This window comes from Chrysemys picta, chromosome 1, assembly GCF_011386835.1.
Source record: "Chrysemys picta bellii isolate R12L10 chromosome 1, ASM1138683v2, whole genome shotgun sequence".
Classification (NCBI taxonomy): Eukaryota; Metazoa; Chordata; order Testudines; family Emydidae; genus Chrysemys; species Chrysemys picta.
This window is the reverse complement of record NC_088791.1, coordinates 244,518,333-244,537,924: the sequence shown is the minus strand read 5'-3', so window position 1 is coordinate 244,537,924 and position 19,592 is coordinate 244,518,333. Positions and strand designations below refer to the sequence as shown.

At 40.7% G+C, this 19,592-nt stretch overlaps 1 protein-coding gene across 6 annotated transcripts in view; it reads left to right on the top strand.

The window, feature by feature from the left end:
- The window catches only part of TMEM255B (transmembrane protein 255B), a 117,642-nt gene that overhangs the window by 11,277 nt on the left and 86,773 nt on the right, over positions 1-19,592 (top strand). For all 6 annotated transcript variants that reach the window (XR_010600432.1, XM_065591789.1, XM_065591772.1 and 3 more), the window contains exon 3: positions 4,554-4,616. Coding sequence is in view for 5 of the 6 variants with exons in the window: in XM_065591789.1 (XP_065447861.1) it covers positions 4,554-4,616 (63 nt within the window). In the remaining variant the exon portion in view is untranslated. The remainder of the gene's footprint in view (positions 1-4,553; positions 4,617-19,592) is intronic.

The following is a 19,592-nucleotide window of genomic DNA, read 5'->3' as shown; positions in this document are numbered from 1 at the left end:
GGACAGGATAGGGCACCAAAGCTGCATTAGGCTTAATTCATTAGGCTTAGCTCAAGTGACTTTGGTCTTTTTAAAAAATATTATGCAAAATGACTTAAGCCCCCAGTTCTCTTAGCACTACTGAGACTACTTCTAACATGCATAAAATTTACTTGTGTGAAAGTAAGAAAGGGGAACTATGCAAAAATGAGGTTAGTTAAATAGAAATTAAAAGGTACAGTGACTACAGTGAAATCCCTGCAAGCTGCGTGGACACTTTTCAAAGACACCATAATAGAGGCCCAACTAAAATGTATACGCCAAATTAAAAAACACAGTAAAAGAACTAAAAAAGAGCCACCGTGGCTTGGCTTAATCATGTAAAAGAAGCAGTGAGAGATAAAAAGGCATCTTTTTAAAAAGTGGAAGTCAAATCCTAGTGAGGTAAATAGAAAGGAGCATAAACACTGCCAAATTAAGTGTAAAAATGTAATAAGAAAAGCCAAAAAGGAGTAATGACAAAATGTTTTTTAAGCACATCAAAAGCAGGAAGCCTGCTAAACAACCAGTGGGGCCCCTGGGCAATCGAGATACAAAAGGAGCACTTAAAGATGATAAAGTCATTGCGGAGAAACTAAATGAATTCTTTGCTTCAGTCTTCACGGCTGAGGATGTTAGGGAGATTCCCAAACCTGAGCAGTCCTTTGTAGGTGACAAATCTGAGAAATTGTCACGGATTGAAGTGTCCCTAGAGGAGGTTTTGGAATTAATTGATAAACTTGACAGTAACAAGTCACCGGCACCAGATGGCATTCACCCAAGAGTTCTGAAAGAACTCAAATATGAAATTGTGGAACTATTAACTATGTTTGTAACCTGTCCTTTAAATCAGCTTCTGTACCCAGTGACTGGAAGATAGCTAATGTAACGCCAATATTTAAAAAGGGCTCTAAGGTGATCCCGGCAATTACAGACCAGTAAGTCTAACGTCAGTACCGGGCAAATTAGTTGAAACAATAGTAAAGAATAAAATTGTCAGACACATAGAAGAACATAAATTGTTGGGCAAAAGTCAACATGGTTTCGGTAAAGGGAAATCATGTCTTACTAATCTATTAGAGTTCTTTGAAGGGGTCAACAAACATGTGGATAAGAGGGATCCAGTGGACATAGTGTACTTAGATTTCCAGAAAGCCTTTGACAAGGTCCCTCACCAAGGCTCTTACGTAAATTAAGTTGTCAAGGGATAAAAGGGAAGGTCCTTTCATGGATTGAGAACTGGTTAAAAGACCGGGAACAAAGGGAAGGAATAAATGGTAAATTTTCAGAATGGAGAGGGGTAACTAGTGGTGTTCCCCAAGGGTCAGTCCTAGGGTCAGTCCTAGGACCAATCTTATTCATAAATGATCTGAAGAAAGGGGTAAACAGTAAGGTGGCAAAGTTTGCAGACAATACGAAACTGCTCAAGATAGTTAAGACCAAAGCAGACTGTGAAGAACTTCAAAAAGATCTCACAAAACTAAGTGATTGGGCTACAAAATCACAAATGAAATTTAATGCGGATAAATGTAAAGTTATGCACATTGGAAGACATAACCCCAACTGTACATACAACATCCAATAGCTAATTTAGCTACAACTAATCAGGAAAGAGATCTTGGAGTCATCGTGGATAGTTTTCTGAAGACGTCCACGCAGTGTGCAGCTGCAATCAAAAAAGCAAACAGGATGTTGGGAAACATTCAAAAAGGGATAGAGAATAAGACAGAGAATATCTTATTGCCCTTATATAAATCCATGGTACGCCCACATCTTGAATACTGCATACAGATGTGGTGTCCTCATCTCAAAAAAGATATACTGGCATTAGAAAAGGTTCAGAGAAGGGCAGCTAAAATGATTAGGGGTTTGGAATAGGTCCCATATAAGGAGAGATTAAAGAGGCTAGGACTTTTCAGCTTGGAAAAGAGGAGACTAAGGGGGGAATATGATAGAGGTATATAAAATCATGAGTGATGTGGAGAAAGTGGATAAGGAAAAGTTATTTACTTGTTTCAATAATATAAGAACTAGGGGCCACCAAATGAAATTAATGGGCAGCAGGTTTAAAGCAAATAAAAGGAAGTTCTTCTTCACACAGCGCACAGTCAACCTGTGGAACTCCTTGCCTGAGGGGGTTGTGAAGGCGAGGACTATAACAGGGTTTAAAAGAGAACTAGATAAATTCATGGAGGTCCATTAATGGCTATTAGCCAGGATGGGTAAGGAATGGTGTCCCTAGCCTCTTTTTGTCAGAGGGTGGAGATGGATGGCAGAAGAGAGATCACTTGATCATTACCTGTTAGGTTCACTACCTCTGGGGCACCTGGTATTGGCCACTGTCGGCAGACAGGATACTGGACTGGATGGACCTTTGGTCTGACCCAGTATGGCCATTCTTATGTTCTTATGTGTGCATAAGTATTTGTAGGACTAAGGACTTAGTAATTTACTCCATTATTGAAAAATTCCCTTTATTTACATCTTTAGTTTATATTAATTATCAATTTTAGTGGCCCCGATCCTGCAGATGGCTGAATGTAGGAAGACCTTTGTGCCCACATGAAGTTTCACTGAAGTTTATGGAGCTCTGCATTGGCTCTGGGTTCCACCTGTGTCAAGCAGCTTGTAGGATCAGACCCAGAGCTTGTTCAAAAAACAAACAAAAAGACCCACCAGCGAAACAACCAACCAAAGGAACCCCTAACAGCTTCCCCTCTCACCTTCTGTAAATGCTGTGTGTGTTGTTAATTATTATTTTGTTTATTACAGTAGCACCTAGCGACCAACTGAGATGGGAGCCCCATTGTGCCTGGCATTGGGGAGACAGACAGCCCCTGCCTCAGAGAGCTCACTATCTGACTAGACAAGGCAGATATGGGATTTGACAAACAAACAGTGGGAACATTGTGATGGCTTACAAACTCCATGTCTGTGCCATGATTATTTTTTTTGTGGCATTTGTTTGTTTGTTTATCCATCCATCCATCTAGTTTTTTCCCATGATGGGGTGTGGGTAGGGGCTGTTAAAAAGGGACTGATGAACCAAAGATGAACCAAAAGGCGGGGAGAGGAGACTCTGAAGTGGGGGAGTAAGAAAAGAAGGCATGGAGGGATGGTGGCATGCGGATGAGGTAAAGTGACCATGCAGAAGTAAACAGCCAACCAACACAAGGGAAAGGATGTCCAGAGTAAAATCTGGGGAAAGAGCCTGATGACCTCATTAGAGGTTCCTGTTGCAGCTGCTTCTGTGTTCGTTGCTGGCTGGTCTCTGGTTGGCTCCTCCCAGGAATTTCTCTTTTTTTCCCAATCCCACATGGGCCCTGGTGTCAGTCTGGTTCAAGATGGGATCTGGTTGGAAGGGGTAACCCTGGCTGAGTTTTATTTCCCCATCCTCCCTCCCCTCATGGTTCAGTTGTGCTGCTGCAGTTGCCTCTGTGTTTGCTTCTGGCTGGTTCCTCCCAGGAGTGGGGGATGTCCTGTACAATTCTGGCTTTGAGGGTATTTCTCCACTGCAGCTGGGAGATGTGATTCCCAACACAAGTAGAAAGACTCATGCTAGCTCAGCTCGAGCTAGTGCCTAAAAATGGCAGTGTGGATGTTTCGACTGGCAGAGACTCGGGGTAACCACCCAAGTCCAAGCCTGCCCACCGCTTGGTCCAAGCATGGATGGCTAGCCCAAGCTGTGACGGTGCCACAATGGCCATGCTGCTATTTTTAGGATGCTAGCTCAAGCTGAGCCTGTCCACCAGTGCTTGGAATCACACCTTCCTGCTGCAGTGTAGACCTATCCTGTGAGGAAGGGGTAACTCTAGCTGAACTTCATTCTCCCGCTCTTCCCACTAGTGGTGCAGCTGTACCTGCTGCAGGTGTGGCTGTTTGCTGTGGGATGTACGGTATGAGAAACACTGTACTCTTTAGTGATTTAAAAACATCTTTTTCTTAGGACCTGCAATATTTTGCAATTTTTAAAAAAAAGGGTAAACAGAATTTGGGGGGGACTTGCATTAAAATAACACATCTATTTGCTGAAGAAGTTGCAGTTGACTCTTGCAGTTTCATAATGGCATTTCAAAGAAGGTGTTCTAAATATGTATACTTCTATAATACAACCATGGGTAGAACAAATGTGAAGTGCCTTATTTTTCTATATAATTTATTGTTGCTTTAAAATAGACATAAAAATTACTTACAGTAATATCAGTACCTGTGTTATTGAACATTGATGACTATTGTTTGTATTTTCTTGTCCCAAACTCCACATTGACACCAATGGGAAGATTTGCCTTGAATAAAGAAGGCAAAGTTGGCCACCCTGGAACTGCTAAAATATAAGAAAATTCCCATTCTGATTGTTCCCTGTTGCATCACATGATTTCTGGCCAGTAATAATTTTATACCAAATATTTTGCTCTTTCTCACAAATTGTTTTAGTTGGTTTATCTGCCCAACATCTCACCTTAAATATTGTGACATTCTTGTATGTTGCCAAATAAGCTGACCGGGTGTGTTTCTTTTTTTATTCTTTGCCTTAGCTTGGCTTTGGATCTTTCCTAGGGATTATTGGAATCAACCTGGTAGAGAACAGAAGGCAAATGGTAAGCAACAAAACTTTTTTCTTTTCCTTTTAATATTAAAAGGCTTAACTGAAGAAAAAGAACGGATTTACTATCTGTAGTTACCATGACTGACTCCTGCAGTTCTTAGTCCCAGGGTCAATTGATTTAAATCACTGCTTTTAATCATGATTTTAAATCTGCATGCAGGACACCTTGATTTTAATCGTGTTTTGCATTTGTACTTTTTTTAGTTATTTTCCTAAAGAAAACTGACAACCATTAAAACATGTTGATTTGCAACTAAATATAGTCAAAGTCAAAGTTCCCCCAAGCCAATGGGGGGGGGGGGGGGAGGGGGAGGGGGACATTGTTAAGGCATGTCATTTTCATAGCCAATGGTACACAAGGGAGTGATGTGGCCAGGATCATATCTGACTGCCCTAACCCAATGGATTTGGTACCCATTTTGCAGCTGGGTGAACTGGAAGGGGCCTTCTTTTTGCTAAACAGGAGGATATGCTATATCTATATACATCAATTTAAGCAATTATATTGCTTGACTTAAATTTATTTAGATCTTTAATTTTCCATATTTTACATTATGTTAGAAAATGGTGAATGATGCATTTCTTATTTACTAGATTAATTTTTTACTTGTGGTTTGTGTCAAGCTCTATTTGGATGGAAATTCAATTAAAATGCACAAATGGCATTTTAATTTTTTTAATTAAATAAACCTATCTTAAATCTTGGGCTGAGTGCTGTAGCTATCTTTAGAAATTTCACATTGGTATCTTCTTCGCGTTTTGTCAAATCTGCTGTGAAGGTGTTCTTAAAACAAACATGTGCTGGGTCATCATTCGAGACTGCTATAACATGAAATACATGTCAGAAAGCAGATAAAACAGAGCAGGAGACCTACAATTTCCCCCCAAGGAGTTCAGTCACAAATTTAATTAATGCATTATTTTTTTAATGAGCGTCATCTGCATGGAAGCATGGCTGACGCATGAAGGGACATATGAATGTTTAGCATATCTGGCACGTAAATACCTTGCAATGCCGCTACAAAAGTGCCATGCAAATGCTTGTTCTCACTTTCTGGTGACATTGTAAATCAGAAGTGGGCAGCATTATTTCCTGTAAATGTAAATAAACTTGTTTCTCTTAGCAACTGTCTGAAAAGAAGTAGGACTGAGTGTACTTGTAGACTCTAAAGATTTACATTGTTTTGTGTTTGAGTGCAGTTATATAATAAAAGAATTGGCATTTGTAAATTGTACTTTTACGATAGAGATTGCACTACAGTACTTGTATGAGATGAATTGAAAAATACTGTTACTTTTGTTTATCATTTTTACACTGCAAATATTTGTAATCAACAATAATAATATAAAGCGAGCACTGTGCACTTTGTGTTCTCTGTTGTAATTGAAATCAATATATTTGAAGTGTTTTGAGTTACTCATGTGAGTTAACTGTGATTAATCGCAGTTTAATAGCCCTAATTTTTATCTACCGTCCTTAGTCCTTTCTCAGGAAAATCTCTCATTGACTTTAATGGAAGTTTTGCTTGAGTAAAAACTACAGCATTTGTCCCCTAAATTTAGTTATTCAGTTATCTTTCTGTCAAGATTTTGGGAACTATAGAATGCATTGGGAACTATAGAATGATATAGAATGCATTGTAGCCTTGTATCTACTGAGCATGGAAGTCATGTTAGCAATGCCTTCTGCAAAACTGTGTAGTCTCAAAAAAACAGAACAACCACTTATAGCTCTTATTATCAAGGTGATAGCAGAGTTTCTCTGGCTAGTTTAGACATGGCCTGACCATTACATTTATGTAGGGGTTTGTTGAATTAGGTCTTACAAACCTGAGTTGCTTTTACTTGTGTGAGCACTTATTTAGATAATTGAGACTATTTGGGTGAATAAAGTTTTGCAGGATTGGGTCTCTAGATAGTGTAATACAGTTACCCTACTCAGTGCAAAAAGTGGTTGTGTGGTGGCGGAATATCACCGTTGTCCTATATGCATTTTACACTAGAAAAATCAGAGTTAAACTTCATGAAATACTACGACTTCAGTGGACCTACATTGAATTACAACAGCTGAGGAACTGACCAATTACTTTTGTTCTTTGCTATGTATTTTACAGCAGGTTATTTTTTGAGGCTTCCTGTTTTCTTTGTCAGTAAAAACTGAATTGCTTTTGCTCTTTATAAACAAACAGGAAAATAATTTCAGGACATTTTTCCATTGCACGGTAGTTTTCAGAATACATTTTCAAGTATTCCCCCATATTTGAACTTTTGTTTTGCATTTTTAACAACTGTTGCCTCTGATTTCTATATCAGAGTTCAGAGCTGTTAACAGGGCTAATTCTGACTCCTCATCTAAAGGCAAAAGAATGCTTGCCAGATGAGAATAGGATTTTGTTTTCCACTGTAATCAGGATAGTTTACTAGTTGTCATCACTCTTGACAGTAATATTACCTCTTAGTTTTTCTTTAATTCACCTCTGTTTTCCATCTTTTTTTTTTTTTTAATGCACAACAGGCAGTCAAAAAGCCGTAAAAAATGAGTTGAATGAGATGGTGCTTGAAATTCAGACTGCATGGTATGTTTGTAACATTCATGCAATAAGGACTGTGGGAAATGCATGTCATAATTGCTTAGTATCTGTGTCTGTTTGCATATCCCAACATGAAATAGTAAAAAAGCAGGCTTTTGGTGTGAAATATGCCATTGTGGAATAGAAGGAAAAAAGCCTGTTGACAGATGAAGAACTGGGTAAGAAAATAATTAGAAGTCCAATTAAACTTGTCATCCATCAGTAGATCCCATAATCTGCAAAAACATTAAACATTATCAAAGGTAAGGATGAGTCAGTAGCTTGTTTTTAAATATTACAGAAACAGCTTCTAAAACAAGAGGGATTATGTCATAGGTTGTAAGATCCAGGGCTCTAATTATTCTCTTGAGTTTAACTTAGTGTGTTCTGTTGAAAGGCTTGGGGGTAGCTGAAATGGGTTTGCAGCCATCATCAACAAAGCGAGTACAAAAGCCCAGATAAGTATAGAAATTTTACAGATGTATCCTATTACTATAATGTAAAAATGGTTTATGAATTCAATCCAGTAGGGAAGGCAAATGATTTATCAGTGGCTCTAAGTTTAATTGAACTTAGTTTGAAATAGACCTTCAGTGTAATTTGAGACTAACCCAATGCAGAACTGAAAATGATATAGCCCTGTCTAATGACTTGATTCATCTTTGTTGTTTTAAATAATCTTAACATGAAAAATGAGTGTAGATTCAGCCACAGCAGAGAATTTTTTTTTGTATTAACTTACTTTTCTTGGTAAACCTGTTTTTTCCCCCTACAAGTTGCATTTATTTTCAGTCTACAGCTCCAAGTTCAAATTTGTTCATTGCTGTTAATTATAACTTTCTTATGATTGACATTTATAATGTTACTCCTGGGGGAGTTCTGTGCAAAAAATTAAAAATTCTGCACCAAAATTTTTTAAAATTCTGTGCACAATATTTTAAAATTCTGCAAAATCTGCATATTTTATTTGTCAAAATAACACTATAAAATCACATCAGTTTCAGTTATTTTGATAATTTATTTCAAAATACCTGTCAGTCAGTATGTCTGTAACAATACAGACACACACAAAATTCCCCCAGGAGTAGAAAGTTAAAGAAACCCCTATGATAACACAGTTCCTGTTTCTCTGTCCCCTCCCCTCCCCTCCAGAGGCCAGCTGTGGGGCACCCCCCACCAGCCCAGACACTCATGCCCGCTACCCCCCCCTCAGAGCCCAGGAATTCAGAGGGAGAAACAGCCTGATGCTCGAACCTGGGCTTGCATGGAGTTTCCTGCACACCACCTCCTTCCTTCAGGGCTTGCTGGGAACCACAGCTGTTGGGAACCCTCCAGCTCCCTCCCCCTCCCACGGCAGTGTCTTCTATGTGCAAGCTGGGCTCTGCCAGGTCCAGCAGCCCCTAGTGGCCGCCAGCAGCTCTGCAGTCCATTTCTGGGGGGGGGGCGGGGAGGGAAGGAAATGCTGCGCACACAACATTAATTTCTGCACAAATTCTGCATTGCGCAGTGGCACAGAATTCCCCCAGGAGTAGTAATGTATGTGGATGTATGCTATGGTTAGGTAGAGTTAGTTCAGAAGAAATCCAGTGCTGATTGAACATGAAAGAAGGTGAAAGTTCTGTCTGCTAGAATGGCCAACAGTTTGCTTGTGCTTAAAGTATAACATCGATGATCACCATAGAGAGAGTAAAGTGATCAGATGCTCCACTATTTCAAACACTTACCAGACATAGGGAAGAATTTTAAACCTGATTCTGTGAGTACCCTCAATTCCCATTGACTTCAATAGACTGACTTAGGTATAACCCGAATTCAGAGGGAATTGGGAGTGCTTAGTGCTTGCAGGATCAGGCTTGTTATCTCACTGCTAAATAATTTAACATTATTTCTCTACTGCTGTTAATCTGCTCCCCTCTCTATGTTGTGCTGAATTTCCATCAACAAAACAAAATAAAAAATTTGCTATCAGCCAGTCAGGGGATGATCTCCCACTGGAAGAGGTAATTTGGAATGCTTGGAACAGGACAACAAGAAAATGACTGAACGAAAAAACGGTGTCTCCATCCCCCTCAAAAAAAAAAAAAAAGTGTACAGCTGGTGACACTGATAACAGAACAGTATACAATTAAAAAAGAAGAGCAGTAAAACTCTGTTATCGTCAGAGTGGCTACTTATTACAGTTTGGTGCCTGGAAAATACAATCACTCTAAAATCTAGATTTGATTGTAGGACGTGAAGCAACCTTGCTTGCTGTCTTCTCACCTTAGAGTACAGAGTATTTGCAATTAGAAAATGAGATGCTGAAATTAAATACGGGGATCTGAGAGGTTGAGAATAAGCGAGGGTATCTATGACAGCAGAGTATGAGATTTGAATGTAGAGTCAGACTGACACACAGGGATGAAAGTGGATGCATTTTTCAGCAGCACTACCATTTTATTTCAGGAAGGGAAATTAGTAGCTCCATGAAAAGTCATAGGCTTTGTCTAAAGTAGGACTTAAAGGTGTGTTGTTAGACTGTGTTAGTGAACACTTAACACTTTCTAAAAGTATAGCATAGACAAGGCAGCATACACTTTAACATGTGATAAACTGTTTGGGTTAAAGCATGGGCTGTCCTTTAGCTAATCCTAGTGTTAGCTAACATGTACTAACCACACACCTTTTAAAAGCTATCCTGGAGAAAGCTGTATTATTTAGGTGGCTGAAAATAAAATGTCTGCACTGGTGGTGCGTACCAATGGTGGTGACAAAGGAGGGGAGAGTAGTGACTAGCAGATTTACAGGTACCTTTAATGTCACATTTCAGAGTAGCAGCCGTGTTAGTCTGTATCCGCAAAAAGAAGAACAGGAGTACTTGTGGCACCTTAGAGACTAACGAATTTATTAGAGCATAAGCTTTCGTGGACTACAGCCCACTTCTTCGGATGCATATGCATCCGAAGAAGTGGGCTGTAGTCCACGAAAGCTTGTGCTCTAATAAATTGCATCTGAAGAAGTGGGCTGTAGTCCACGAAAGCTTATGCTCTAATAAATTTGTTAGTCTCTAAGGTGCCACAAGTACTCCTGTTCTTCTTTTTAATGTCACAATCCCACCAGCCAACAATACCAACAGTAGGGTATCAGTGAGGGAAGGGGTTCAGTTACCACTTAAGCCACTAGCTTGCTGTTCAGTAGTGAGAATACAACAGAGCAGCAGCAGAGGGACTAGGCGTAGACAAGAAGTGTGAGAGAGGAAAGGACAGAGCCACACTGATCATTCCCAGGCTAGGTTGAGCTACCAGATTGTTACTGATAATGTTGTAGTTTGTGTTGTAGTATAGAGAGCTGCCTACAGCAGTTCTGAGGTTGGTGTTTATCTGTTGTTATATCATGTTGTATGTTTCTTTAAAGAGAGACCCTGTCAGTGTTCAGAAATTGGTTTCTCACATATGTAGTGTTTTCAAATTTCAGGTTTTCCCAGTAGATCTTGGGGATCTGCAAAAATAATCTCAAAGATTTTTCCATTCTTCAGATTTATCAAAAGATAGTTAGATAGGGCACCAACAAATAGGTGGTTTTTAGATCTGTCATGTGGGTTAAATTTCAAATAAAATGTTGAAAAAGCAACTATTACAGAGTTTGGAGAAATGGAGCCAATGATAACATTTATTTGGCTCTGTATTTGGTTGTTTAGAGTCACATGCTAGTACTAATGGTCCTGTGCAGTGCTTATGAGGTAGTGTGGTGCATTTTGTGGCAGTACTTCAACAGCAACTCCAGTTTTGCTATTAGGTACTGCGCATTTCTTTCTGAGGCTGTTGCTGTTCCAATGCAGTTACATGTGAAAAGAGTATTCAGAGCCAAACCTCTTTCAATTTCTGACACTGATTACATTTTATAAATAGTTTACAACCATCAGAAGCTGTGTGTTTGATATTTATTGTAAAGGCGGCAGTTATTAAACTTCCCACAAGAGATAGGCATTAGTCTCAGGATCTATCAGGATCAGTGCCGTGAATTGCACTTTGTCTGCTGTTCAGATGCAAATAGAACATCCTAGAGGAAAGGGATTTGAGTGGGAGTTTTGGATAAAGGTTTAAGTTGCTGATAGAAACCTTATCATATATAGGGTTGCCAACTTTCTAGTCGCACAAAACCGAACACCTGAGGCCCCACCCCCTGCTCACTACATTCCCCCTCCCTTGGTGGCTTGCTCTCCCCCACCCTCACTCACTTTCACTGGACTGAGGCAGGGGGTTGGGGTGCAGGAGGGGGTGAGGGCTCTAACTGGGGGTGCAGGCTCCAGGTGGGGCCAGAAATGAGGGGTTCAGGGTGCGGTAGGGGGCTCTGGGCTAGGGGCAGGGAGTTGGGGTGTGGGAATGGGTGAGGGCTCTGGCTGGAGGTGCTGGCTCTGGGGTGGGGCTGGGGATGAGGGGTTTGGGGTGCAGAAGGGGACTCCAGGCTGGGGGATGGGGCCGAGGGATTCGGAGTGCAGGAGGGGGCTGCGGGTTGAGGTGGGGGTTGGGGTGTGGGAGGGGGTGAGGGCTCTGGGTGGGACTGGGGATGAGGGGTTCAGGGTGTGGAAGAGGCCTGCGGGTTGGGGCACATGGGAAGTGAGGGCTCTGGGATGGGGATGCAGGCTCTGAGGTGGGGCTGGGGAAGAGAGGTTTGGGGTGCAGGAGGGGGCTCCAGGTTTTGGGGGGGGCTCAGGGCTGGGGCAGGCAGTTGGGACTTGGGGCTGGGGCGGGGGCTGACCTTGGGTAGCTCCTGGTCAGTGGTGCAGTGAGGGGGCTAAGGCAGGCTGCCTGTCTGTCCTGGCACCATGCTGTGCGTGCCCCAGAAGCAGCCAGCAGGTCCAGGTCCTAGGCGGGGAGGCCAGGAGGCTCCATGTGCTGCTCTTGCCCACAGGCACTGCCCCCCCCAGCTCCCGTTGGCTGGGAATCAGGGGTCAGCATGTGGAGCCCCGTGGCCCCCCTGCTTAGGAGCCGAACGTACTGGCCGCTTCTGGGGCACACCGTGGTGCCAGACAGGACAGCCTGCTTTAGCGCCGCAGAACCACCAGCTGGTCTTTTAACGGCCCAGTTGGCGGTGCTGACCGGAGCTTCTAGGGTCCCTTCTCGACCCGCTGTTCTGGTCGAAAACCAGACACCTGGTCACCCTAATCATATATTAGACTAATGAAAGCATCTTATTTGCATGAAGATAAATTGGTTTAACTTTCTTTGTATTCCTGAGGATAGGTCTATGCCACTCCTACATGAATAAATGAAGAGTCTTGTTTCATATTGCAAGGGGAAAAAACAGATCATGTGACAATAATCATTGTCCTTACCATGGTATTATTTCCACTCTTGAACTCACACTTCTTATGAGGTGAACAGCACTCCTGTGTGTGTTTGGTTTTTTGCCACTGCCAATCCATACTTCATATTAGGACCCAGGAAAGAAAGAAAAACAATTAATGCTAATGTAAAAAATATCAATACGAATGGAACAAAATATGTGACTAGTAACCGTTCTTGTATTGTTTAGCTCCCTTTTTAAAAATGAAAACCCAGCAATCCATTATCCATGGTTTGTTGGCACCATATATATGAGTTAGAGATTGTAATATAAATTAATTGCATAAGCTGAAAACAAATAAGGAGACAACCTGTTTAAGGATGCTGATAGTGTCTGAGCTCAAATATGGCTTCTTTAAATTTGTGAGATATACCCTAAAAATGATGCGATAAACCGGTGAAGGGCATAATACCTAAGCAACTTATTCCCTGGAAGCACCTTCCTTGTTGACTTCTTGGTCCCTATTAATTTTCCCCAGTGTAGGGTTATAAGCACTTTTTTCCCCAGAGCAGGGCCGTAACCATGGCAGAGCGAGCGGGGCAGCTGCCAAGGGAGCAAAGCTGCAGGGATGGAAAAATGAGATGGCAGGGCTCAGGCCAGTGGTGATGCCAGGCTGCCTGGGGTCGCTGCTTACCTGCTGTCCTGTTTTCAGTTTAGGGAAATATGTTCACCCTCTGACAAAAACCAAACCAAAACATTAGGGGGTGCAAATATGCTCGCCTTGGGCGTAAAATGCCTAGTGGTGGTGCTTTCCCAGAGTGGCTTTAAATACTACAGAACCAAGTAGCTATTGCCCTAATGTGGCCTTTCTGCAATTGTTTGCTGATGGTTGCATCTTTCCATCTTCCAGTTGTTAAGTGTCTGTTAGGTTTCCCCTTTCATACTGCTGAGGAGATGGCACATCCTTGCTGATAGCTTTGCATATTTTTGAATTTAGATTCTTGTTACTGGGTCAGCAGATGTTTGGACTGTCACGTGTTTGCAGCACTGGAAGACGTGGGGTGGAATCCTTTGCACTGGTTGCCTCTCTTGGCAGGATGAGTCAGCTTTCTGACTTCACTTCTGTACTTGTTTGAAGCATCGTCTGAGGATGGTTTGTTGATATAGGGGCCTAGAGATTTGCGTAGCAGGAAACAGGAATGTTCTGGGTCAAAGGAAAGTATAGGGGTAAGTAGAGGGGAAAAATGAAATCTTTTGGTGACGGCTCAATTAAGTCCTGGTACCTTTCCCACCTTCCTTTGCTACCATGCACCAGGATAATCGTCTCTTTCCGAGTATGCGTTGCGACAAGAAAAAGGCCAATCTGGCAGTTATCAGTGGTGGAAAGGTGCTGAGGTGGAAAGAGGGATAGCCAATAAGAAAAGAACCTTCCACAATAAAGGCAAGTGAAATTTTATATTTTATTGCTGCCATCAGTGTGAAATACTGTACAGACAGTAATAAACTCAAGGTAAATGAAAGTCTGTGTTATTAACTTTGTTTCAATCAGCTAAAATGTTGAGAGACTTTTTGTTTTTACACAGTACTCCTATATTTCAAGACTTCAGCATTGACTAGAATATTTCTGGGTTGATACACAATTTTTTTGATATTTCAACTTTAAGGTGCAGATATTTCAAGTAATTTTATCGGTGTATAACATCTGAGAATATTAGTCATACTTAATGGATATTTCAGAATTTCAGGATCCCCATTCTGTTCTGCTTGATAAACAATATTATTAAAAGTGCATCTTGTCTGAATGTTGGGATTGGATTGGTAATGTCTCTTATTTTGGACTCAGAGTAGCTATATTCCTCTTACCTTCATAGAGAACAAAATTATGTTTAATATTTTATGATGTGTGATCTAATGGCAAGAGCATAGATCAGGATCTAGGAGAATTGCTTTCTGCTCACAGCTCTGTCATTGAGGACACTCTATGACCTTGGGCAAGTCAACTGACCACTTCGTGGCTGTTCTCCATTGGTCAGAGGGATGCTATGAGGCTTGCTTAATTAATGTTTGTAAAGTGTTTTGAGATCTTGGAAGTTCATGGACTCAAAGGCATAAGTAAATGCTTACACTCGCCTTCTGTCATTCATATTGTGAATCTGCTCTTCTCTGTTCTCTACATATTTTCCTGTGGATCAAAGTTTAGATTGTATGTCAGACATGTGAGCCTGATCTATACGTAAACATTTTACTGGCATACCTATGTCAGTTAGGGGAGTGATTTATTTATTTATTATTTATTTTATTTTATTCTGATATAGCTATGCCAGCAAAGGCTCTAGCACAGATACAGTTATACCAGCTCAAAAGTACTTTTGTCGATATGGCTTATTTTGCTTGCCAAATTGGAATAAGCTATACCTTCAGAAGCATTTTTTTGCAAGTATAACTGTGTCTACACTAGGAGGGTTGAACCAGTTATAGATTTACTGGGGAAAAGCTTTTAAGTGTAGGTAAGGCCCTAGTGACCCTTACATTCCACCATCATGGCCATTCTCTTGCTTCCTCTGTCTGCCATCCTATGTACAGTACATAGGTCTCTAAGAGCAGATTATTTCTCTCAAAGCTGTTGTTTCAGTCTATCTGTCTGCAGATCCAGAGACTGTATTTGCCATGGGAATTTTCAGCACTCCTGAAAATTTAAATACAGCTCCACCAGGGTAGCAATGGTACAAGTGTAACCCTTCTGCCAGTTGAAGTGGGCAGCAAGAATGGCTAGGTTCAATATCTAGGGGTGCCTTTTCAACAATATAACACAGAACTGGCTCAGCTTCTCCCCCCCCCCCCAAGTAACCTGGAAAAATTACACGCTACCTTGTGGGCACCTCTAAGAGGCAATACTTCTCCTCTCGCAAGCACAGAATCCAAGGTGGAAAGAGTTTTTTCTTTAATAAAAGTAACCTAGCATTAATCAGGGAAAACAGCACAAGCAGGATTCATAAACATAAAAGCAAGGAGCAAAACACCCACCCCTGAGTACACTGGGCCGTGCCTTTTGCCTCAGGTTCTTGAATCCAACACCAAAGTTCTTGTAATGTGCTTCCTCCCCCACCCCGCCCCACCCATAACACCCCACTCACAGTTGTTGTCCCTGGTCAGTAAAGACCCAGAGTTCAGAGTTGCATCTGCATGAATTCTCCACCCATCATGGCAGTGGGGGAAGGGATAAAAGACACCTTGCTCGCTCTGCCCTCCAGCCACCTGCTCGCCACTCCCACCAGTCATCTTCTGCTGCCACCTGCCTCTCTGCTGGCCCTCTGTAGGTCAGCCCCTTAGTGATTGTCAGCTTTTAGTGATTTTTAGCTCTCATCAGGCTGGGCAGAAACACTGTCCTACCATAAGTGATTTCAGCACTTAAAATAACAAAAGGCTCCTAATTAAGCCTATTTGGCTCTGAACAGTGGGGAGGAACAGGTTAAACCAGACTGGGGACCCTTAGGGAGTGTCCACACCTCCTTGCTGGTACACTTGTCCCCACCTAGCTCTGCTTTCATGGGGTCTGGCATTTGAGTCCCTGGCTTAACGACGTCTTTTCAGCTGAGGGTGACCACCTCATTTGGGACAGGTTAAGCACAGTTCTGCTCCCCTTTACTCATACAGTAAAGACAACAACACTGATAACAGCATTTCACTACCCCTGCATTCAGTACTAAAGTGATTTGAAACCCAACACCAGCCAAAGTTGATCACTTGGAGCTACACAACTCCTGTCTGCTAGATACCTATATAGAGTAGGTGTGTTCATGTAAATGCAGTGTACTCCTGAAGTCTTTCCCCTCCCCAACTAGCTGTCAGGGGAGAGTTCATTCAGAACCTGTTTACACAAGCACTAGGGCAGTCCAGGCATAGATATTTTCACTACTGCTTTTTACTGGCCAGCACCTGTTCTACAGTCATGTTTTCACTATTACTACCAACAGGTACCAGGTCAACATGGGAAGTGCTTAAAATTTAGTGCAGACAAGGCCAGTAAGACTGCAGTGCACTGTTTTGCATTTTGAGGGCTTCTTTTGCAACCACAAGAGCTTTAATTTTCTTTTGTAAATGAATATTTAAATTATGTAGAAATTAGGGGCTAAAAGAGAAGGACATCATCACTTACCTCCTTCATACCAGTTCAGTTTAACCCCTGAGGATTAGCTCTAGTCTTTGGAGCTAAAGTCTAAGACAATTGCAATGCAGTGTAAATCCTTATATCCTTAATTGAGTAGATGAGCTACAGAGTATGATCCCTGAAAAGTGAAGTTCTGTGCTTTTAGAAATAACAGGACTAATTGTATATTAGGTTTTTTTTTCACAATGTTTTCTTATGCTGTTTATGGAATGACAGCATTGGGTACTTTACTGTCCCAGGATTGAAAACAAAAGTAAACTTTATAACCTGTGAAATGTGTTTGTGGAACAGTAAAGAAATTGATTACTGTGCCCAGCAAATGCAAGTTAGAGGATAAACACAGCACTAGAAATTAATCCGTGTGTTTGTGTGGGTGGCGTGCATTTAGCATTTACACTAACAGATGTGTGTATTTTGAGACATCAGTGGAGTCAGTCTGAGAGACAGTTTTGCAGGTTAACAGATCCATTATAGGTTTTTCTGCTGTTAAAACAATATTGGATGTAATAATTTCGATCAGTTTAAAATTTCACCTTTCTTTGCCAGGAAATGCAAAACCTTTACGACATCCAACATGCCACTTATTTCATTTGTATTGTTCTCTTTTATTGCTCTGAACAGAAACTCTAGTTAAAGCAATAAAATGCACTTTTCACATTTTAATCAATAAAGGAGCATCTGTGAATGGAAGTTCCTGGCTGGTCTCTGTAATGCCATAGCTGTTGATCTGCAGACCTAGATACATTTTTTTTTTAATTTTTATAGTCTTTCCTTTACTACTGTAGTTACTTTTTGCTTCTTGTTTATATTTCTGGTACCCTCCCATCCTATAATCATTCTTAAACAAGAGTGTTTTGTTGATGGTCACCAAGGGAGTTTTAGCAGTTCTAAGTGCCCAGTAGGCTGCTGCTTGCTAATACTGGCTCCTGAATCCTAAATGTTTCTCCAGTCCAGAAAGTCACTTGGTCGTCTTTCCTTTCACAGCATGATGCTCTTATTTTCCTCTCCACATACTTTAATAAATAAATAAAATGCCTGGTTTAATCACAAAAGTCAAACAGTATTAAGGAGAAAAAGATTATGTAACTTTCTTTAATATGAGTACTGAGGCAGGACTGCTTTTAATTCTAGATAATGTTGACATTTATTTCTGTTTAATTTATTTTTATTCTTAAAGTGTATTTACTATATAACCAAAATATTTTAATACAAAAATGAAGCATAAAATAGAATAGTGAACAGTATAGCATAAACTCATTCTGGGTGTGATATTCCACACAATGTTGAGACACTCCGGAGAGGCTCTCACAGTAGCAAACAGGGCTATTATAGGTATTGCAATCTGAGACCCAGGATTGGGTTTATTAATGAATTACAGTATATTTAAGGGACAAATAACAAAAGAAGAATTGAATAGTTGCTGGCTTGGCAACTATAGAAATCTTCTCAGAAAGGTTTAGCAAAGAAATAGGATGGTATAGTAGCTACTGCAATAGTCTTGCTTTAGCAGTATGTTTCTCTATTCAGAGATTTGCAAACCATCTTTCGGTCTATCTCTGGTGGGGCCCATCCCTATGACATCTAGGGTATAGAACACAACACTTTTTCCAATGAGCGTTTTAAACAATTCTCACTTCCAGCAGATGAAGCCATATGAGTTTGTGTATTCCTTTGTTTGCCCTAGAATGAAGGCAATCCTAGCCCAATAGTCAGAAAGACATATCTACAAGGAGAATTTCCTTAGTCTTTTTATGAGCAAATTGTTGAGCATCTCCATCAGATATAAGTAAAATCCCCTCTGCCTCTATGCTTGAGGGACAAGCAGAATTCTGCAGAGAAGGCAGAAGTGTTCAATAAATATTTCTGTTCTGTATTTGGGAAAAACAGATTATGATGATGTAAGGCATACACAAAAGGGAGTGCTATGATCATACATTGATAACTGAAGTTTTCACAGTGGTTGAACTTTTTGGACACCCTCCTCACACACACACATTGTGTTCCCCACAGTTTCTAATTTCTAGACATTCCTTACCCTTGCTGTCTGGTGGTGTTGTGGTATCGAGGCAGACGTTTTAGTTTGAGCCTTCTTTCATACAGACCTCTGAGTCTCTCTCTGCTCTGCATTACAGCTGTGACAGATAATTGTATGCTTTAAAGGATTCTAAAACATGTATTGCCTAAATGTAATATGGTGTAAAGGACTACAAATATGAGGTTGTGGGGAAAAAAGTTGCAGTTTGTTGTTTTACTCTGTGTTTGGCCAGTCTTTGAACACTATGTAATATAAAGGAGCAGAAAAGCTTAATGTTAACAGAGGAATTGGTTCCGTGCTAGGTGGAAATGGTAGAATTATCAACAATAATGTAGAAAAGGCAGAAGTGTTCAATAAATATTGCTGTTCTGCCTTTGGGGAAAAAACAAATGATCATATTCGATGATGATGATACAACTCTTTCCATTCCACTAGTATCTCTGGAGGATGTTAAACAGCAGCGACGGAAGTTAGACATTTTAAAATAATCAGGTCCAGATAACTTGCATCCAAGAGTTTTAAGAGCTGTTGATTAATGTCGATTTTCAGTAAGTCTTGGAGCACTGGGGAAGTTCTAGAGGATTGGAAGAAAGCTAACATTGTGCCAATGTTTAAATAGGGTAAATGGAGTGACCCAGGTAATTATAGGCCTGTCTAGTCTGACATTGATCCCAGCCAAGATTATGGAGCAGTTGATACAGGACTTGATTAATAAAGAATTAAAGGGGGAGGAGTAATATAACTAGTGCCAATCAACATGGTTTTATGGAAAACAGATCCTGTCAAACTAATGTTTTTTTTTTTTTTTTTTTTTTTTTTTTAAAGAAATTACAAGTTTGGTTAATAAAGATAATAGTGCTAATGTAATATACCTAAACTTCTGTAAAGTGTTTGACTTTGTACTGCACAACATTTTGATTTAAAAAAAAA